General features: G+C 41.5%; 1 protein-coding gene across 4 annotated transcripts; it reads left to right on the forward strand.

The window, feature by feature from the left end:
• The first annotated feature begins 1,489 nt into the window (after positions 1–1,489).
• LOC143010805 (vinculin-like) lies at positions 1,490–19,531 on the forward strand. Of its 4 annotated transcripts, XM_076163347.1 has the most exons (23): positions 1,490–1,928; positions 5,945–6,015; positions 7,410–7,560; positions 8,095–8,203; positions 8,432–8,554; positions 9,006–9,166; positions 9,374–9,376; positions 10,793–10,883; positions 10,972–11,119; positions 11,247–11,400; positions 11,569–11,744; positions 12,154–12,344; positions 12,420–12,619; positions 12,731–12,859; positions 12,999–13,148; positions 13,257–13,365; positions 13,785–14,087; positions 14,175–14,299; positions 14,492–14,677; positions 15,943–16,119; positions 17,105–17,308; positions 17,919–18,023; positions 18,111–19,531. In XM_076163347.1, the coding sequence occupies exons 1-23, from the start codon at positions 1,761–1,763 to the stop codon at positions 18,255–18,257; spliced, it is 3,381 nt and encodes a 1,126-aa protein (XP_076019462.1). In that variant the 5' UTR covers positions 1,490–1,760; the 3' UTR covers positions 18,258–19,531. The 4 variants fall into 4 exon arrangements, with proteins under 4 accessions (XP_076019462.1, XP_076019480.1, XP_076019453.1 ...); XM_076163365.1 differs by lacking the exon at positions 15,943–16,119; XM_076163338.1 differs by lacking the exon at positions 9,374–9,376.
• Positions 19,532–19,665: the final 134 nt, after the last annotated feature.

The raw sequence follows: 19,665 nt of genomic DNA on the forward strand, positions 1-19,665 counted from the left end.
TGAGTACGGCGCAGTGACTGTTTATATTTTCATGTCTGCTGCCACACATTTCTGTCTAATAACTCACATTTCCAAATCCCATAACCCCATCCCCAGAATAAGAAACACACCACAAGGCCACCAAGATGTGATCAGGGCAAATGATCAGTCAAACACATTAACAACAGATAAATCTAACATAAATTGTGATCTATGTTGCAATGAACTGAACTGAACTATTGAAAGCAGAGTTCCAGCCTACTGCAATGGTTTGTATCAAAGTCTGTTTGGACAAGTCGACAAATTCACAGCAGTGCTACTGGACCCAGTCACGCTCACTAAACAGTTTACTTTGCCTTGATCCATATAAGGGTTCAAAATGTTGTCGGTATGAATCTTACTGCTGTTTATGGACATTTCCAAGGAGAAGGGAAAAGAAGGGAAGAGAGGAGAGGAGAGGAGAGGAGAGGAGAGGAGAGGAGAGGAGAGGAGAGAAGAGAAGAGAAGAGTATCAATGTGCTCCCCTCATACACACTTCCCCCCTGATTCTATTAAAACAATGAACATATAACTAGTCGAAGGAAAATCGATCAATTTATGTGAAAATGTTCTTGTGTTTACAGAATTTAGAATAGAATTTCAATGTAAACACATAGGAAGTATAATTCAACATAGCAATATAGTTGGCGAGCTATTTTGGGAGATATTATAGCAAAAAAAACAGATTCAGGTTTCTTCCAGTTGGTTGCAAAATGATCTGCACTGTCCACTGTGCACATATTTGGCGATAAAAGAGTTGGCTGGGAGGATACAATGCATTACATTACAATCTAAAATACATTTCCTTGGCTGTGTACACCACACAGCTCAGATGCAGATGGGAAACGTTGCTATACAACATTATGGATTGCTCCGGTAAATGATATTTGATGAGATGCCAAAACTAGAACACACACATTGTTATATCACATACAGTTCACCAGACAGCTGATCGAGTCAGAGTGCAGTGCAGTGCAGTGCAGTGCAGTGCTGAGATGAGTCTCCTTTCAGCTGCAGGGAGCTGAATCCTTGCTCCTAATTTAGACAGGGACACTGAGACCTGGAGACATGAACTCCTGACCCAACTTTTAATGAACACACTGGATCATATAACATGTGCACAAGTTCAAAACGCTTCATAAAACAGCTCACCAATATTCCTGTTTTATATTGTAGACACACAGCATCCGGCATCTTCCTTGGATGTGGCATGGATCAGCTTCTTGGTGTGGTATTGTGCACCGTGACCCCTCTACCCTCCACACCATCCAAACGCATTTCCCATACCTTGGAATTACAATCTCTTGTTACCCCAACACTTTCCTTTTTAGGGCCACTGGAATGAATGACGTCATTTTCGAACAGGCTGTCGCTCGCGGTGTGTGTGTGTGTGTGTGTGTGTGTGTGTGTGTGTGTGTGTACGCCGTGTGCAAGAAGCGGTGACGAGCAAACAGCAACACGCTCAGGGAGCTGCAGGATCTCGTCCGTGTGATTGGGCAGGAGGGCGGTGATTCCTTCTGTCACGACTCCGGGTGTACTGGAGGACATCGACCGCCTCAACGGAACAGAAGAACCGGCTGAGCTGTCCTGACAACAACAACAAATAACAAGTTTGTCCTTCTGTCAGTGACAATAATCGAAGAAGAGCGAAGGAAATATAACGGGAATCTTTTGCTGGAACGACCGGCCCCGCGTTTCTTCTTGTCTAGCTTGCGGTAGGTAGGTAAGGCAGTCGTTCAACCATGCCTGTGTTCCACACTAAGACCATCGAGAGTATCCTGGAGCCGGTGGCTCAGCAGATCTCCCACCTGGTCATCATGCACGAGGAGGGGGAGGTGGACGGGAAAGCCATCCCGGATCTGACGGTGCCGGTGGCGGCCGTGCAGGCGGCAGTCAGCAACCTCGTACGGGTGAGTAGAGTGTTTCAATGCATTCAACATAAAAGCAAAACAGTGAATCAGTATACATGCCATCAATACTAAACCAACTTTAAGTCTGTCAGACCCTTTACTGACCATTTTCAGTGTTCTACTTTACAATAGTTGGTCATTATAATCCAAGAGCATTATGATATATGCTTTTGTTATATTGCTACCAGATATGTTGTGGTAGTAAATTGTATATATGTAGATCTTTACTTGCCACTATAATGTCACGAAACTGCCAAATATCCCCATGCAGCTGCTGTAACATCTGTGCACATAAGTTTATTTGGACTGTATAAAGGACACACACACACACGCACACACACGCTCGCCTGTTCCCTCAGCAGAGAGCAGATTAACCAAATAAATGTATTAATTGCTCAGAATGACAGAAATTAAATGATTCAGCTTATTTCTAGTCAACTTCTAAATCAACCTGCTAGTTTACTTCATTTACTGGGGAACTTAAGTTGCCCAAGTTACCCCAAGTTTGCAAATAATGAGAAGTAAACTGAAGTGTTGAATGTGATGTCATGCTTATTTGTCCATATGTCACACTGGTGGTCTCGTGTTGGCCGGTCAGCACGACTCAAGTCAAATTTTATTGAGTAAAATTTAGCCTACAGTATTTTTTTATTGGGCGCAAGATGGAGGTGCACTTGTGGAAACCAGTGGAGTACAAGTTACACCACAGCAGACGTAAGGAGAACTGAATCCCCATTACTTAAGATAAAAATAGGTTAGATTGTGGAGGTGGTGCAGGGGTGGGTGGTCGACACAGCGGAGCAGTAGAAGAAGCAGCAATGGGGTGACCTCAAATGTACCGTATACACATTTCTAAACTGTTGGAAGCCCTTGTTACTTGCTTGACCTAACATGACAGCGTGGAGCCGCTATGTTAGTATGAGATATACAGTGAAACCACAATGCTTTGAAACATAAACATACGATTTAATAGAGAATTTACTGCTACGCATATGGATTTCAGTGTAACAGTGTAAACATGTTTACAGCTGCACTGTTACCATGGTAAAGCAACCGATTACTTTGCATATCAGAACTTTGATTATTTTTCAATAAGTGGGGATTGAACATTTACAGAATCCATGATGTAATATTGGAGAAGTATGAGTAGTATGTGGAGGAAGCTTTTCTTAAATTTGAGACAAATAAAGGTTTAACATTTTATTTATGGCAAATGACAATGTAAAAAGTTGATCTCCATTAGATTTGAGTGCTTATTACATACAAAATGCTACTTATTCAGTAAGTGATGAATTTAAAAGGGATTGTTCAGCCAAACAAAGTGTGATCTGTCCGTATAGATAGTAGTGTGAACTTCACAGGTTTGTGAATACTGCACGACTTGATTTGGCTTGATAAAAGGAATTGGAGAGCAAAGATGTCATTATAATTTCTGTAGTTGTGTAGTTTTGAGTAGTTATTTCTTCAGTCACTGTGTCTTAATGATAATCAAATTGCTACTGGATACAAAACTTCAAAAAAAGGTCATATTCTCTCTGTCCCCCTGCCCTTGTGCTTGTTCTGTTTTACCCACTGAATCATCAGCCTGAGCTGAAAGAGTTGCGGTTGAGGACACTGAAAGGTTTATTGGAAAGGGGTTATGAATGGGACACAGTAGAAGATATTTACTTTAATTTCAAGGCACTCGACCATATTTGGAGTTGAAATGTGTGCAAAGGGCAGAGCAATGTATCACATCTTTATTGTTATTGCAATAGGTCATTTGTATGACGGGTCTATCGCAGAGGGCTGGGATATAATTGATCTTCACTCGAGTTGTCACCCATTAAAACGAAATGTCCTGCCCAGCTGAAGGTGCTATTGGACGGTTCCTGTGTACTGCTGAGCTGTGCGGTTTGCGTTCTTGTCAGTCATGTTCGAGCTCAGTCTGAGGGAAAGTGGTGATTTAGTGGCGTTTGCACAAAGACACAATAACTCTCCTTTAAAAGTTAAAAAACTTAATCTGCAATGCATTTTCAAGTAGATGTCTTTCTTTTGGCATAAATCTGACTTTATGTTTACTCTTTTGTGCTTTGCTGCTGCTCTAGTGTTCATAATGTGGGGAAAGACTGAGGATAAACATCCATCTAAAGCCAACAACTGATCTAAACATGCAGAAACGAAGGAGCAATTAGAGGCACGCTCACAAGAGGCAGAGTCAGACTCTACAAGGGAGCTGTGTATCATTATCATTGTGTTTCATTCCATATCCCAGCTTTCATTCCATTTATTCAGCTGCCCATTCCATGTGAGTTTGAAGCACACAATTGTTATTTCAGACAGAAATCATTACTTCTAACCTTGTCAATGTCTTCACAATACTGTCATCCTGCACGCCACACACATGTTGCCAAGGTTGTGGTCCTGTGTGCAACTCTACTCTGTCCCTTGGATGTAACTCACCTTACAAATACTTAAGTCTTCAGGCAAGCCCAAAAGTCTCAAGAAGGATGTCTGCAGTTTGGGTATTTCATGTACTCCAACTTACAGTGTGTGTGTGTGTGTGTGTGTGTGTGTGTATATCTTCCAAAGTTAGACGTTGATTCTGCATTTGATCCATCTTAAGAGCTAGAACAGTTTGACTCGGTTGTCAGCTTTAGGTTTGGATATTTGTGAAATAATTACTTTTATCATATACGCACACATTACAGAGTCTGTTTGCCCATCGGACCACTTAACTGTGCATTATTTATTTAATAGTTTATAGGCATTCTTATTTCCTATGGGGAATGCTGGAGCTCGGGCAGACTGCCTCCTTCTTCCATTAGTCAACTCAGCATGGATCAGCAAGGCCCCACAATGCTTTGCTCAGATTATAGAGCTGCGTTCCTTGCCTTTTAGATGTTTTATTCCTATTTCTCAAGACAGTTTCACACTTAGGACTTAGGAAAAACTGGAAATGAAGTTGAAATGTTGCATGATGTGGTTATAGAGCACTGCTGGCTGGCATATTGCTGTTAAGGGATAAAATGCTGATGAAAACGTTTCCTCGGTCATCATCTTAACTCCTTTACTCTAAAAATGATGTCGCCAAAGTAAAAATCATGAAATTGATCATTGATACTAAAATTGTGTTAACATTGAAATTGGTTTTGTGTGTTTTAGTTCCAATGCTCCTATAACTGAATAAGTTGGGAGAGAAACAAACGCTACGTATCTCCATTGAGCTGAAACTGAGTATGAGGCGTTTTGAGTCCAGTTCAGAGAGGTGGTGTCTTGGGGGGGAAATGCGTGTGTTCAGACTGCTCAGTAGTCAAACAGCCTGGAGGGAAAAGTTGTTTTAATGCCCGGTGTTGTGCCTCTGAGGCTTTAGAACCTCCTACCAGACAGCATGATTCTACCATACTAGGTAATGAAAATAGGGAGGAAGGTGAATCTAAGCAGCTCTTACAGCTTCAGTCACCCAGTTACAGTGAAAGAGAAGTCTTCTGTTTGGTTCCTTAACCTTTAACCACAGTCAAGTGTTGATGTTTGCTCTCTAGTCGATTCTGTTATGTTAGACCACATTTTAGAGGGGTCTTTTTTTGGAAATTGAATGTATGCATGTCAGTTTCAGAATGGGGCGGTTAACACTGTTGCCTCACAGCAAGAAGCTCTGGTTTCAAATCTTCCTCAGACCAACTTCCAGCTTTAACCTCTCTGTCTGGAGTCTGTATGTTCTCCTTGTGCCTATGTGGGTTTGCTCCAGAGACCCAGGTTTTCCTCCCACCGCCATGTATGACTGCGTTGTCTGTCTCATGTCCTGTCCCTCTGCACAATGACCTGAATAGGATAAATGTTTAGGAAAATGGATGGATGGACGATTTGGTTGGGTGGAAGGTTTTCCACTGGTCCAAAAGTGGACCCAACGCTTGAGGCCTAAAAGATAAAGACATGGTTGAAATACACTGTTAACAAGTTCAGGTCTGCTTACAGTTAATGATTTCTAAAAAGGAAAGCTCGGTTTCTTTAATTCCTTTAATTCATGTGTGTTGCAGGTGGGAAAGGACACCGTTCAAACCACAGAGGACCAGATGATGAAGCGAGACATGCCTCCTGCATTCATTAAGTAAGTCAAGCTATTTCTCCCCTTGAATCCTTACTCGTTTATCACAAAAAAGCATTGTTATTAGTTTATATTCAGTGGCAAGATGAAGTCAGTGAACCCTTTAGAATGACCAGGATTTCACCATTAATTCATTATTACCATCTTCAGTTCCAGTCCAATCTTACATTTCTATACATTTACATGCACTTTAAAATTCTACTATGATTGATTCAACACAACTGTTTTGTCAAGCATAAATAGAAGTTGAAATCAATGTTGAAATGTGCCGTAGAAGACAAAGTGCACTTAGAAATCAATTTCACTCAGACATGTAAATGAGTATAAGTAGAGAAAGTATAAAGTGTCTTGTAGCATCATCTACGTATCTTCTATTAAGCTTCAGGTGATGGACCTCTCTGCTATAAATTCTTTTGATACAATTCTTATTATTCCCTCTTCTACAAACCTCTACAACCTTTACCAACTGACCTTTTAGGCGTTTAGAGAAGTCATTCCCTTTCGTTTAAGACCTCGGCTTTGTGATATTGTTTGCAGTGTTGTCAAGTTGCAGGCGTAAGTGTTGTTATTTCCTGTGCCTGTGTTTGCTTTTATTCACTTTTGGGGTCACGTGTTTAGATTGACATTGTATAATTCTATGTAGTTAAAGTGCTTTAGCTGTCATCTGCTTCACATTTGTACGTTTGTCTCCGCACACCTCTGTAATTTAGTCTGTTCGGCTTTTCAACTTTCAGTTTCCATGTCCTTTACAGCAATTCAGATCTCAAACAGATCATACACACGCGCGCGCACACACTCTCTCTCTCTCTTGCACACAGGGCACCAAATCGTAAATCTCACTCACAGAGCTTAGGAGTGGGTCATGTGGGAATGTGAACCCATCTAAATATAGACAAACCAGCAGCCATTGATACCCTAACCAATGGGGGTCAGATAGAGGAGGGACTTTATTCAAGAACTCTTAGTATGCAACACCTTCTTCAGGAAAGGCTAATCAGTGATCTTTAAGCAGTAGGAAGTTCACGTTAGTACACAAAACACCACAACATACATCACCAATCCAACACATTTGGAAAGAATTGAAGGTTGTATCAGTTTACAGTTTTGATCTCAGACTGACTTAGCTTCATGTTGGCACTTTAGATTGATAAGATAGAAATGTCTGAGCTGTGTTTCAGCACAATGTAATGAGTTTCTGTTGAAACTGGGCTCACCTTTCATGGGTCACAGCCAAACATCCATGTGAGAGCTTCCAGATTTGTTTGTAACCAATTCAGAGGTTTCATTTTCCATGATATGAAATTCGAGCAATGTAATTTAAAGGTGATGAAGTGCTTTATATTGTGCTGGGGTTTACTCCGGAGCAGCTCGTCCTAAACAAGTTGTATTTATTACAGGGTGGAGAACTCGAGCTCTAAGCTTGTGCAAGCAGCTCAGATGCTGAAAGCAGATCCATACTCTGTTCCTGCTCGGGATTACCTGATCGATGGCTCGAGAGGGATACTGTCGGGAACGTCTGACCTACTCCTTACCTTTGATGAGGCCGAGGTGTCTGTTTGTGTTTGCTTCTGCTTGTTTGTGTGTGTGATGACAATCAATCAGAGCAAATGTCACTGCATTGTGCATGCAAAGCACGCCGTCCTCACTTTATGGAGACTTACAACGGATGGAGAGCTTCAAGCAGGTCTGTAATGGTTACTCATGTAGTCAGATCTATTCACTCAAATGAAAGTCATAACTCATGCTGTGTGTATGTGAACAGGCAGGTCAGTGAGTGTTTGTGAGCTTCTGTGTGTGTGTGTGTGTGTGCGCGTGTGTCTGTGTTAAATGGAAACACCATAAGTAGAGTCACACTGAGCATGTGACAATGCTCACCATGTGTCTTCACTATCCTAATTCAAAGGAACACCTTATTTTAGTTACACACACACACACACATACAGAAAACACATAAGCACTAATGTAACTTTAAACTGTATAAAACAAAATGCACATTTCTTTTGCATAAAACCGGCCCATTGCTTGATGCTCATCATACTATTATCATATTATCCATTTGTGATGATATGTGTTCTGTTTTAGGTGCGTAAGATTATCCGTGTGTGTAAAGGGATCCTGGAGTACCTGACAGTAGCTGAAGTAGTGGAGACCATGGAGGACCTCATCACTTACACAAAGAACCTTGGACCAGGTCAGTCATGGGGTTGTTTCTGCTCTGCAACGCTGACATTGATTACATTGATTTAAGCATTGCATAGAACTGCTTGTGATAAAAACCTTGTAATGGCCTTTGGTCTCACTCAAGCTTTGATGAAACTGTGATCTTGACTGCCTCTGGCTGACTAGAATGAACTTGTTAGCCTCTAATTTAGCAGGTGAATACTCTCCTCTCCTCTTTCTCCTCTATCTCTTTCCTCAGGGATGACTAAAATGTCAAAGATGATTGAGGAGAGACAGCAGGAGCTGACGCATCAAGAACACAGACAGATGCTGGTTAGCTCCATGAGCACAGTCAAGGAATTGCTGCCTGTTCTTATATCAGGTGTGTGTGTGTGTGTGTGTGTGTGTGTGTGTGTGTGTGTGTGTGTGTGTGTGTGTGTGTGTGAGAGAGAGAGAGAGATTTCCCCTCGTTGTAAACTCATGCAATATGTATGTTGTCATAGCAACACTGAAGGTTACAGTCATGGCTTTCTATCTGCCTAACTTCACACAGACACACTTATACACGACACCATTTCTTTTGCTTCACAAATAAGAAAATCCCACAACGCTTTAATTGTTCATTTGAACTCGCCTCTTCCACTTTGCCTTCAATAATCACCGGATTATTCAGTTTGTGAAAATGCATTTAGTAGCTTCTGCTTTAACTGTAATGTGAGTAGCTTTGTTTGGATGATTCAGATATTGGTTTTGTAATATCATTGTCTTTTGAGATGAGTCCCTGCCTCTCAGTATCTATAGTAACCACGAAGCACTTTAATCTGTGTCCTCAGCCGTCAAGATTTTTGTTGCGACCAAGACGAGTCGAGGTGCAGGTGTGGAGGAGGCGGTGAGGAACAGGCGCTTTACGTTTGAAAAGATGAGCACTGAAATCCACGAGATCATACGAGTCTTACAGCTCACCACGTGGGACGAAGATGCCTGGGCTAACAAGGTACAGTCAACGACATCAGATATGTGCTTCTGACAGTCAGTCAAAACAGGCAAAGGTTCTCTGGTTCACTCCTGAATAAGTGTGTAAAGCATTTTCCCCAAAATTTCACTCTGTACTTTCAGTCTCCACTTTTCTTTTTACTTTGTTTTGTAACTCCTTGTTTCCCCTTTGCCTTTCCTTCTCCCTCCATTCTTTTCCTCCCTGTAGAAGGTAAGCCTGTTCTCTCCCCCTGTGTAGTACTGCACTGTGTGAGTGTGTTCGTGTGTGTGTGTGTGTGTTCGTGTGTTCGTGTGTGTGTGTGTGAGAGAGAGAGATGGAGGTATTGATGCTTATGTCATGCTGCTATTTAATGGTAAATGTGTTACAGGTTTAATTGCATTGATGTGACGTTGTACAGAGTTTTCATTGGAATGATATACAGATGCTATGTTGCTCTATGTATGTCTGTTTATTTGGCACTTACCGAATGACTGACGTTATATTTGTCAAGTAGTGTAATGTAAGTCATGTCATTGTGTTCTGTTCTATGTTCCCGATGTTTACTCTGTAGTAGAGTAAAGTCAACAGACCAAATGCATGTTTGCATTTTACTGCACATGCACTGTGGTGATGTGAGGATATTTACAGGCAGTGACTGAGCCATGAGATCATGGTGATATTAAGACTAATCTAGAACCCTGCATGCATCTATGCACACAACTAGCTCAGACCAGTACCTGTGTGTGTGCGTGTGTCAGTGTTTGGTTTAGCTAGCTACAAGTTGTGATCATGTGAGGGGGAGTTAATGATGAATACTGCTGTAACGGTAGCAGAATGTTAATCCAAACATATGCATGCAAGCATTACTTCTCTCATTCACCTTGTTCAGTCTCATGGGAAATGTAGTAATTCATCATGATGTTTCATGTTAATGTTTTTCTCTTGATATTGCAATTGTGCAAATACTTTTTGCCTTGATTCTTTTGAAATGGAATGAAAATCATTACTTTTTTCTTGAACCTCACTCATTATCAAAAACAGGAATCAGTCTGTACACTTGGTTTACAAAAAACATACTCATTTGAAATCATATTGTAAATATTATACAGCTAAAATATTTGACATTTCCTCTTGAAGTTGCTTCTATGTAGGTAGCTACTTTTGGCTTTTGGCTTGGCTTTACTTGAACTCTATAGCTTTTATCGCGAAAAGCTACCATTTTAAATTGGTTTGTGTGTGTGTGTGTGTGTGTGTGTGTGTGTGTGTGTGTATGTACCGTGCATCACTTTCTCTATCTATGAGCTGTGATGAGCATTACTGTCATTATTTGAAGTCTTAGGTTGTCTCATATTTTCCGATGCCAAACAGATCACTTACTGTATTCATGCTTTACAGATCGCTGATAATTCACTGCAATACATCTGAAAACTTTCTATTGATCTTCCATGAAAACCTTTCCACTATGTTAAGGTGGCTGTTCAGCACTTTATTACAGAAATGTAAAGCATCAATACATGATTTATTGATCACGGGTAAATCCCTGCTGACATTGTACACTGTTTACAAGTACGACATAATGAAAGACTGTACTTTCATTGCAGTGTATATTAGGTACACAGCTGATTTGACTGCTTTTCTGCATCTCAGGACATGGAGACTTTGAGGAGATCTCTGACTTTGATTGAGTCAAAGATGGCTCAAGCTAAAAGTTGGCTCAAGGACCCCCATGGGCAGCCAGGTAACTTTTCTTTCTTGCCCTTTACCAAAACACTTAGAATTCCAATATTATATTAAAGTCTTGACCTGTGATTTGTCCTTGTTCTTAGGAGAACCTGGTGAAATTGCTCTGCATCTGATCCTGGATGAAGCTGGTAAGGTGGGAGAGTTGTGCACTGGGAAGGAAAGGAAAGATCTACTGGGAACCACAAAGGCTCTGGGACAAATGACTGACCAGGTCACAGATCTCAGAACCAGGTAGCATTTCTGTGTGCGACAACAGGGAGAATGTGTCAAAGATGGGAGATGCTGTTTCCTACATCCATAACTTCCGTGTAGCCGTGTAATGTAACGTGTTTCTATGTCTATTTACTCTTTTTGATAGAGGCCAGGGTCCGTCCCCAGGGTGTGTGCAGCGTGCAGGCCAGTGTTCACAGGGTCTGGACCTGTTGTTTAGCAAGGTGGACAGCGCTGTCCGAAGACTGGAAGCTCTAATTAATGCCAAGCAGGCCATCACCAGGAGGCTGGATGTTGCACAGGTTAAATAAAACATTTTATTTTATTTTCCATGCAGTTTTACTCTCTCAGGAACAAAACATTGCTTTCTTAAATCCCAAGATAGGATAATAAATATGATGAGATTCATGCAGCATTCATGCTCGTTGTTTTGCTGGATTACATAGTTTGTGTGTGTGTGTGTTCTGCAGGCTTGGCTGGCTGATCCCAATGGTGGTCCTGAAGGTGAAGAGAATATCAGAGCATTACTAGCCGAGGCCAAACGCATTGCTGGTCTATGTGAAGACCCCAAAGAAAGAGATGACATTCTACACTCTATCAGCGATATAGCAGGCCTCACTGCCAGACTGATGGAGCTACGCAGGCAGTAAGTTCTCCCTGTTCTTCCATTCTCACACTTACTCAGACATTGATAGACATGACGTGTTGTAAATGCAATGTCTAGTTACCATTTTGGACATTGTAACTATTTAATTGTCAATCAAAAACAGGTATTAGGCTTGTAAATATCGAAGATTATACCAGTCAGCCCTGAATTTAATCAAAAACCCTTTATTATTGTACTGAACCAGAACAAAATATCAGATTTTTCACTTAACACTTTGACAACTGCAATTCAAATAATTCTAGAGGTTTCTGCTTCTTGCAAATTGGCCAATTTTATCTGTATCTCTAATTGTATAAATCACTAAAGACTTCAGCTCATACACTTGTGATTGCGTTCAATTTGTTTCTCACTGACTGATTGTGTTTCTCTGTCTGTGTCTGTCTCTCAGGGGTAAAGGTGACAGTCCAGAGGCTCGTGTTTTAGCAAAGCAGATTAGTGCAGCATTGATGACCCTGCAGGCCAAGACCAACCGGGCTGTAGCCAATATGAGACCAGCCAAGCCTGCTGTCACCTTGGAAGGAAAGATGGAGCAAGCACTCCAATGGGTTAACAACCCTGGAGTGGATGACCGAGGAGTTGGTAGGTTGACCTTACACCATCTTTTTCTCTATGTTAAAACGAGTGAAGATAACCTTTGACCTGTCTCTTCTCCAGGACAAGCAGCGATCAGAAGAATGGTAGGAGAAGGAAGGAGATTGGCTGGAAGTCTTCTAGGCCCGTATCGACAAGATTTGCTTGGACGCTGTGACCGAACAGAAGCTTTAATGACGTCTTTGGCTGACATGGCTGCCAGGGGCGAGGCTGATGCTCCTCATGCACGAGCTACAGCTGCACAACTACAGGACAGCCTGAAGGTGAGAAGGTCAAATCTTAGCACACATATTTAATTGTGCAAACTGAGCAATGTAAGTATTGGTGAAGTCTTGCACCTTGTGGGCTGATATCACACACTCTGCTTTCGCCAGGACCTGAGGGGTCGAATGCAGGAAGTGATGACTCAGGAAGTGTCTGATGTTTTCAGTGACACCACCACTCCTATCAAATTGCTGGCTGTGTCTGCAACCGCTCCTCCTGATACCCCCAACAGGGATGACGTCAGTACAACAATATTGTGTGGATGTGTTTTGAAAGCGGCCCATTCTATTAGCAATGAATTCATTCAAAGAGATCCAATATTCCATAAAGAATTGGAGGCTTCAGTTAATAAGGTTTGTGGTTGAACTGTTTTTTAAGGTCTTTGAAGAGCGTGCAGGAAACTTTGAGGCCCACGCAGGTCGTTTGGGAGCAACTGCAGAGAAAGCTGCTGCTGTAGGAACAGCCAATAAGACAAAAGTAGAGGGGATCCATGCTGCTGTGAAACACGCCAGGGAGCTCACGCCTCAGGTGCCTCTGGGTGTTTTAGTGTCCAAAATTGCAAGCATGGATGAATTATGTAGATACGAGAGTCTGGCATACACACAGTCTGATTGTGACAGGTGTGTTCATGTTTAGGTGACCTCTGCTGCTCGAATCTTGTTGAAGAATCCTGGAAATAAAGCAGCATACGAACACTTTGATACCATGAAGAACCAATGGATAGACAATGTAGAGAAACTCACTGGTAAGAGCCTTTTCACATTTCTCTCACTCCTTACAGTGTTGATAGTACAAAGCTGCTTTCACATGACAAGCTGTATTTGCACAGCAGAGAGCAATCTGTGTGTCGCTCCCCTCATTGCCTACACCCCAAACATCCTTCGCCTTGCTCAGCGCTTGGAACAGAGAGCAGAGAAACTAAGAAACCACACAACCAAACCAAGTGGTTGTCAGGATGGAGAATATGTGGTGTGCATCATTAAAGGTGGCACTGCTGCGAGGTTGGGACTCTCCTCCAGTTTCCAGGATGCAATAATTGAATCATCATGTGGAAGCAGCATTAGTGTGTATAGTGTTGGTCTCAATAACAAGAACAACCAGTATTTACATATGACGTGCATGTGGATACACATATTATACACCCACACCTTTCTCTGGCTCCAGGTCTGGTGGATGAAGCAATTGATACAAAGTCTCTGCTGGATGCTTCCGAAGAAGCTATTAAGAAGGACATTGACAAGTGTCGAGTCGCCATGGCAAACGTTCAGCCACAAATGCTCGTTGCCGGCGCCACAAGCATAGCGAGACGAGCTAATCGCGTGCTGCTGGTGGCTAAAAAAGAAGTGGAGAACTCTGAAGATTTGAGGTTCAGGGATACTGTGAAACACGCCTCAGACATCCTCTCACACACCATCTCACCCATGGTAGTGGATGCTAAGGCAGTAGCTGGGAATATTCAAGACAAAGGTACATCTATAAACCATCGAAATCCTGCCATGTTTAACAGATAACACCAAATAGCTCACACACAGGCTGATATTCTATATTCCATAGCTCTGCAGAAAGCGTATTTGGACTCCTGTATGAGAATCCTGGGTGCAGTTGGAAAAGTCAGAGAGGCGTTCCAACCTCAGGAGCTCGACTTCCCTCCTCCACCCCCTGATCTAGACCAGCTTCATGTGAGTGCACATATAGCTTTGTTAGATTGAGTTAACACTAATAACTTACCTCTAATATTAGGCAAAATATCCTCAACTAACTAGATAATTAAATTAGCAAACTGTGATATATTAATGAAGGAAGACAGGAAGAGGTTTACAGAGGTTTACATAATTTTTGTCTAAGCTAATGTTGTCTGATGGTGGTTCCAGGTCAGCGATGAGCAGGCACCACCCAAGCCCCCCTTGCCAGAGGGAGAAGTGCCCCCACCTCGGCCCCCTCCTCCAGAAGAAAAGGATGAGGACTTCCCAGAGCAAAAGGCCGGAGAGGTGCTCAGTGAACCCATGATGGTCGCAGCCCGGCAGCTGCACGATGAGGCGCGCAAGTGGTCCAGCAAGGTGAGTGAGCGGGTGAATGAGAGGTCGTTGTACTATTACAAATTGTATATTATTTTATTCTTTGCTGGTAGTGTGTTTGAATGACCAGTTATATGATTTGCTTCTACATATCATGGCCCAAAAATCACATTTGATCACATTGGTTGCTGAACGACAAATATTGCTTGTATGTCTCTGGATACACTTCTTGCCGAGACTGGCGAACATCTATCTAGCCAGTCACTCTGTAAAGTATTGGTCAATTATTGGTAACACTTGTTATAAGTTGGTAATTTTTAGTGATGCGTGTTGTAGTAAGGAATACGAAGGTCTGAAATAAAGGTTTGTTTGGAATTTACGCTAATCCTGAAATGTGGAGATCAGCGGCTTGATTCCAATTTCAGAGGGAAAGAGGAAACTGTCATCTGCTGAGGTGTCTGCATGTGAGGTTGATGGATTAATACATGCACATGCGCACTGATAAGGACATCTTATCTAAACTTAATCTACTACTTTAATTGGGAAGCCCAGTGTGTCTCTCAATTCAAAGAACACTATTCCCGCAATGGCTTTACAAACTTGCCAGAAACTTTGATCAGTGGTCCGGCATGTGCATAAGGGGCTTCACATTTCATTTCCATTCATTTCCATTCATTTATTTTATCTCTATCTATTTGCAGTAAATTATTATAGAAGTGGAAAATGGGACACATGAATGGAATCATGAATGATGCTGCAGTTGACACACCAAGAGTTGGGGTCAAGGGGTTAAATATCAAGGGGAAGATGTTTTCATTGAAGGTGGAAGAGACATTTGCATTGTGCATTTACAGTAACATTATCACCATTGGTCTCTGTGTCTGAGTGTGTATTATGTGGAGATATATGGGCGTTTGTCCAATACTCATAATAGCTTTTTGCTATTAGAAGGCCACTGACAATACTAATAATGAACAACCTGTCAGTCCAGCTGCTGCCACAGAGAGAACCATAGTATCCACCTGCTACCTGATGCCCCCAAACTAGCTCTGCTCCCTTTTCCTACATATATCATCCTTGTCTTTTCAAATCCTCCCCCTCCCCTTCCATGCACGTGAGCATACTTGTATTCAGTGTGTTCAGTCTCCACCTCCAGCAAATCTCCTGTCTTGTCTGCCTCCATCCAGTGTCTCTCATACTACTAAAGTCGTCCTTTTCCCATGCTTCCGCAACATTTGCTCATCCTCATTTTCTTCCAATGTACCACTCTGTCCTCCAAACACCATTGCCCCTCTGCCCTGCCTTAGCCTGAGGAGGAGGAGGCAGTTGAGGACAGGGAGTTAGATGATGACGATGAGTTTACTGATGGTGAGGATGACTATGAGCCAGAACTGCTGATGATGCCCTCCAACCAACCTGTCAATCAACCCATTCTGGCTGCTGCCCAGGCTCTCCACCAGGAGGCGCGCAAATGGTCCAGCAAGGTCTGCACACATACATGTGCATGTGTGCACAAGCACAACTAGACCTGGGTCAGATAATATTTGCAAATAATTGTTTTGACCATAAAGTATTGTTTGACCCCAGGGCTGGTGTGTATACACCTACACACATGTATACTGTACAAGCACATCCATTCCAATGCATGCAAACAAATAGAGTATGTACTACAATAGGACTCTACAGGACATAGAAATGCCCTTTAGTGAATTGCTGTACTAGCTGTCTCTGTGGCTGTGAGATCAATGAGCTCTGCATCTGCTACTACTATGGAAACCTCCAACCAGCTGTGGCTGCTGTTTTTATTGGTGCACCGTGCTCATGGTTGACACATGGTCATGGTGGTGCTGCTACGTTTGTACTAAAGGTTAAAGGATTGATGAAATGGCAAGTTTGTTTGTTGCACCAGATGGATTAACTGGTAATGGCTTCACAAGTACCCTCCCTTATGTTCATGATTAGGTGAAGTGAGGAGGAGCCAGTCACTCGGCCTCACTATCGCTCTTGTCAATCTCTCGTTGTCTGGCCAACCTGTGAAGCCAAGGATGACAGTTTCCCAAAGACGCCTGGGTGCTGTAGCTTTGAAGTTAGATTGCCTGTCTTCTTGGTATGATAACCTGCTTCTGCTTAGTCTCAGTGTGTGTGTGTGTGTGTGTGTGTGTGTGTGTATGTGTGTGAACATCACCTCAAGGATATTAACAAACCTTATGCTGATTGTGATGTGAGAGAGAAATGAGAATCGATTGAATCTCAACCTTGTGTTCCTCCAAATCACTCATCAATACGCCACTGACACTGCATGCAGCTTACTGCTCAACACACTTGTATTTTATTTAATGCCTGCTTTGCTTTGAAATTAGAAAGCACTTGCATTTTATTCATTTGTTAACAGTGAATCAGTACTATTCATATTTCTCGATTGTTTGAAAAAATACACCCATGTCCACTGCATTCTCATCTTTCACTCAGGGTAATGATATCATAGCAGCAGCCAAGCGGATGGCTCTGCTAATGGCAGAAATGTCACGTCTGGTGCGTGGCGGAAGTGGGAATAAAAGAGCTCTGATTCAGTGCGCTAAGGACATTGCCAAGGCCTCAGACGAGGTGACAAGACTGGCAAAGGAAGTGGCAAAGCAGTGCACTGACAGACGCATCAGGACAAACCTGCTGCAGGTGATTGCATTCACACACCACAACCTGCTCAAAATCCACTTCATAAAGCTAGTTCAGTTCAAGATCAGTTGGAAATGAATAATAATGATAATAATTACCACCGCTGACTTGTGACTCATCAGACCACATTAGACTTGTGACTCAAGTACATTTTTCTGTGACCTAATTCCTATTTCAATATTGTTTGTACAAGCACAGCTGCACCATTGCCGTATTCATTTCTGGGGCACCCAGTCAAAATAAATGGGACACAATAGGGTAAAGTTCCAAGGCTCTAAAGCTCTTACAAACCCTTTTTTCACACACTTTTTATATGGAGGGTTTGCAGGAGTTTATGAGCCTCACAATTCTACCTAACCTATTGACCCACATTTAGTGGCCCTTTTCAAGCTACACTTTATAGCCATAATTGATGATATCACAGCTTTCCCTTCAAGAAAGTACAAATAAAAGAAAGGATAAATTAAAGAATATTGTGGCGAAAATTCTACTGTCGTCAGCACTATCATATTTTGTGTTGTGGTACTTTCACTACTTCTGCTTATCAGTTTTATTCTTGTTCCCTAATCTTACATTCACATCTTTTATCTTTCTCTTTCTCTTTCCAAAGGTGTGTGAGCGGATCCCTACTATCAGTACTCAGTTGAAGATCCTCTCCACTGTCAAAGCCACAATGCTGGGAAGAACCAACATCAGTGAAGAGGAGTCAGAGCAGGTAACTGGGCATCAACACTTCTTCACTTTATTTGTTTTGTTGTGTTTGTTCCTGTTGTCACTTTCATCTATCTCTCCACCTGACCAGGCCACAGAGATGTTGGTCCACAATGCACAGAATCTCATGCAATCGGTGAAGGAGACAGTGAGAGAAGCGGAAGCGGCGTCCATCAAGATCCGCACAGATTCAGGATGTACGCTACGCTGGGTGCGCAAAACCCCTTGGTACCAATAACAACAAAAGTTACTGACACATCAAACACGCTGCCAGGCAGGTGTCCTGTGTTAGAGTGAGTTCAGCTTTGCTCTCCTTTTATCAGCAAGAGACTAAGGCTGTTTTTAAGATCTATTTTTGTTATGTTGTTTTACAAAGCTCAAATCCCAGCTATATATTTTTGCACAATTTTTTTTCTATTCCCTGAACGCAAATGATGACAGTATTCCTACTGTAAGCTCTTATAGAATCATAGACTTTCAATTAGTTTTTCAATAAGTTCATTTTCTGTTGTATATATGTATCTGTTTAACACTCAGCCATGACATTTATTCACTTATCATGCTACCAAATGATTTGTAACACATATATACACATACTGTATATACTGTATACTCTATATATGTATATTTATACATACATAGATACACTCACATGCACACACACATATATACACATATATTGGTAGGCTGTTCAGGAAGTAAATCAAGGATTCGGGATAATATGGAATGAAACACAGAAGAGTATGCATATTATCCTTTATTTCTGCATTCATCCACCCTGTTTTAATGTCATACTCCAAAAATAAACTTTGGTGTTTTGGTGCTGTTCTAGTGTTAGTGGTGATTAAGGATAAACATCCACTTACTGTAAAGTGAAAAGCCAATCTAAACGTGGAAATGGTAGTGAGTCAGTTGATCAGATTCAGCATTCCATTCAAAATTCAAAATTACATTTCAATCAATATATTCAGAGTTCCATTCAATACATATTGACTTTTCGTTCCGTATTATCATGAATCATTGATTATTTTAGATAAACACAGTATATATGTACATACACTACATTTCAAAAGTTTGGAATCACTCAGGAATTGTCATGTTTTCTATGAAAACATACTTACATCTTTTAAATAAGTTGCAAAATAAATAGAAAATATAGTCAAGACATTGAAACGACTGCAATTACAGCCTTGCAGACCTTTGGCATTTTAGCTGTCAATTTGTTAAAGGAATCTGCAGAAATTCAGACAATGTGCCAATGGATCACAGGAGTTATGGTTGCTGAAAATGGGTCGATGTAGATATTGCATTAAAAATCAAGTTTCCAGCTATAATAGTCATTTACAACATTATAAACGCATAAACTGTATTTCTTATCATTTTAATTGTGATTGTCCATTAGAAAACATGGCAGTTTCTCGGTGATTCCAAACAATGGTAGTGTATATATGAATACACACATATTGATGCAATTTGAGACAAATATGAAGATTGCCAGTGGATTCATTAGTTTGGGTTATTACAAGCAGTGAGAAAGAAATCCAGTTTAGCTTAGAGTTCCTGAGGTGCTTTTTAGGTCTGTAGGTTTGAGAAAGAATGTTGCATTTCAACTATTTGTTGAGAACAAACTGTACATGTTTTAAATA

The sequence above is a fragment of the Genypterus blacodes genome, unplaced genomic scaffold (assembly GCF_046128005.1).
Source record: "Genypterus blacodes isolate CSIRO-AG114 ecotype Tasmania unplaced genomic scaffold, CSIRO-AGI_Gbla_v1 ptg000012l_1, whole genome shotgun sequence".
Classification (NCBI taxonomy): domain Eukaryota; kingdom Metazoa; phylum Chordata; class Actinopteri; order Ophidiiformes; family Ophidiidae; genus Genypterus; species Genypterus blacodes.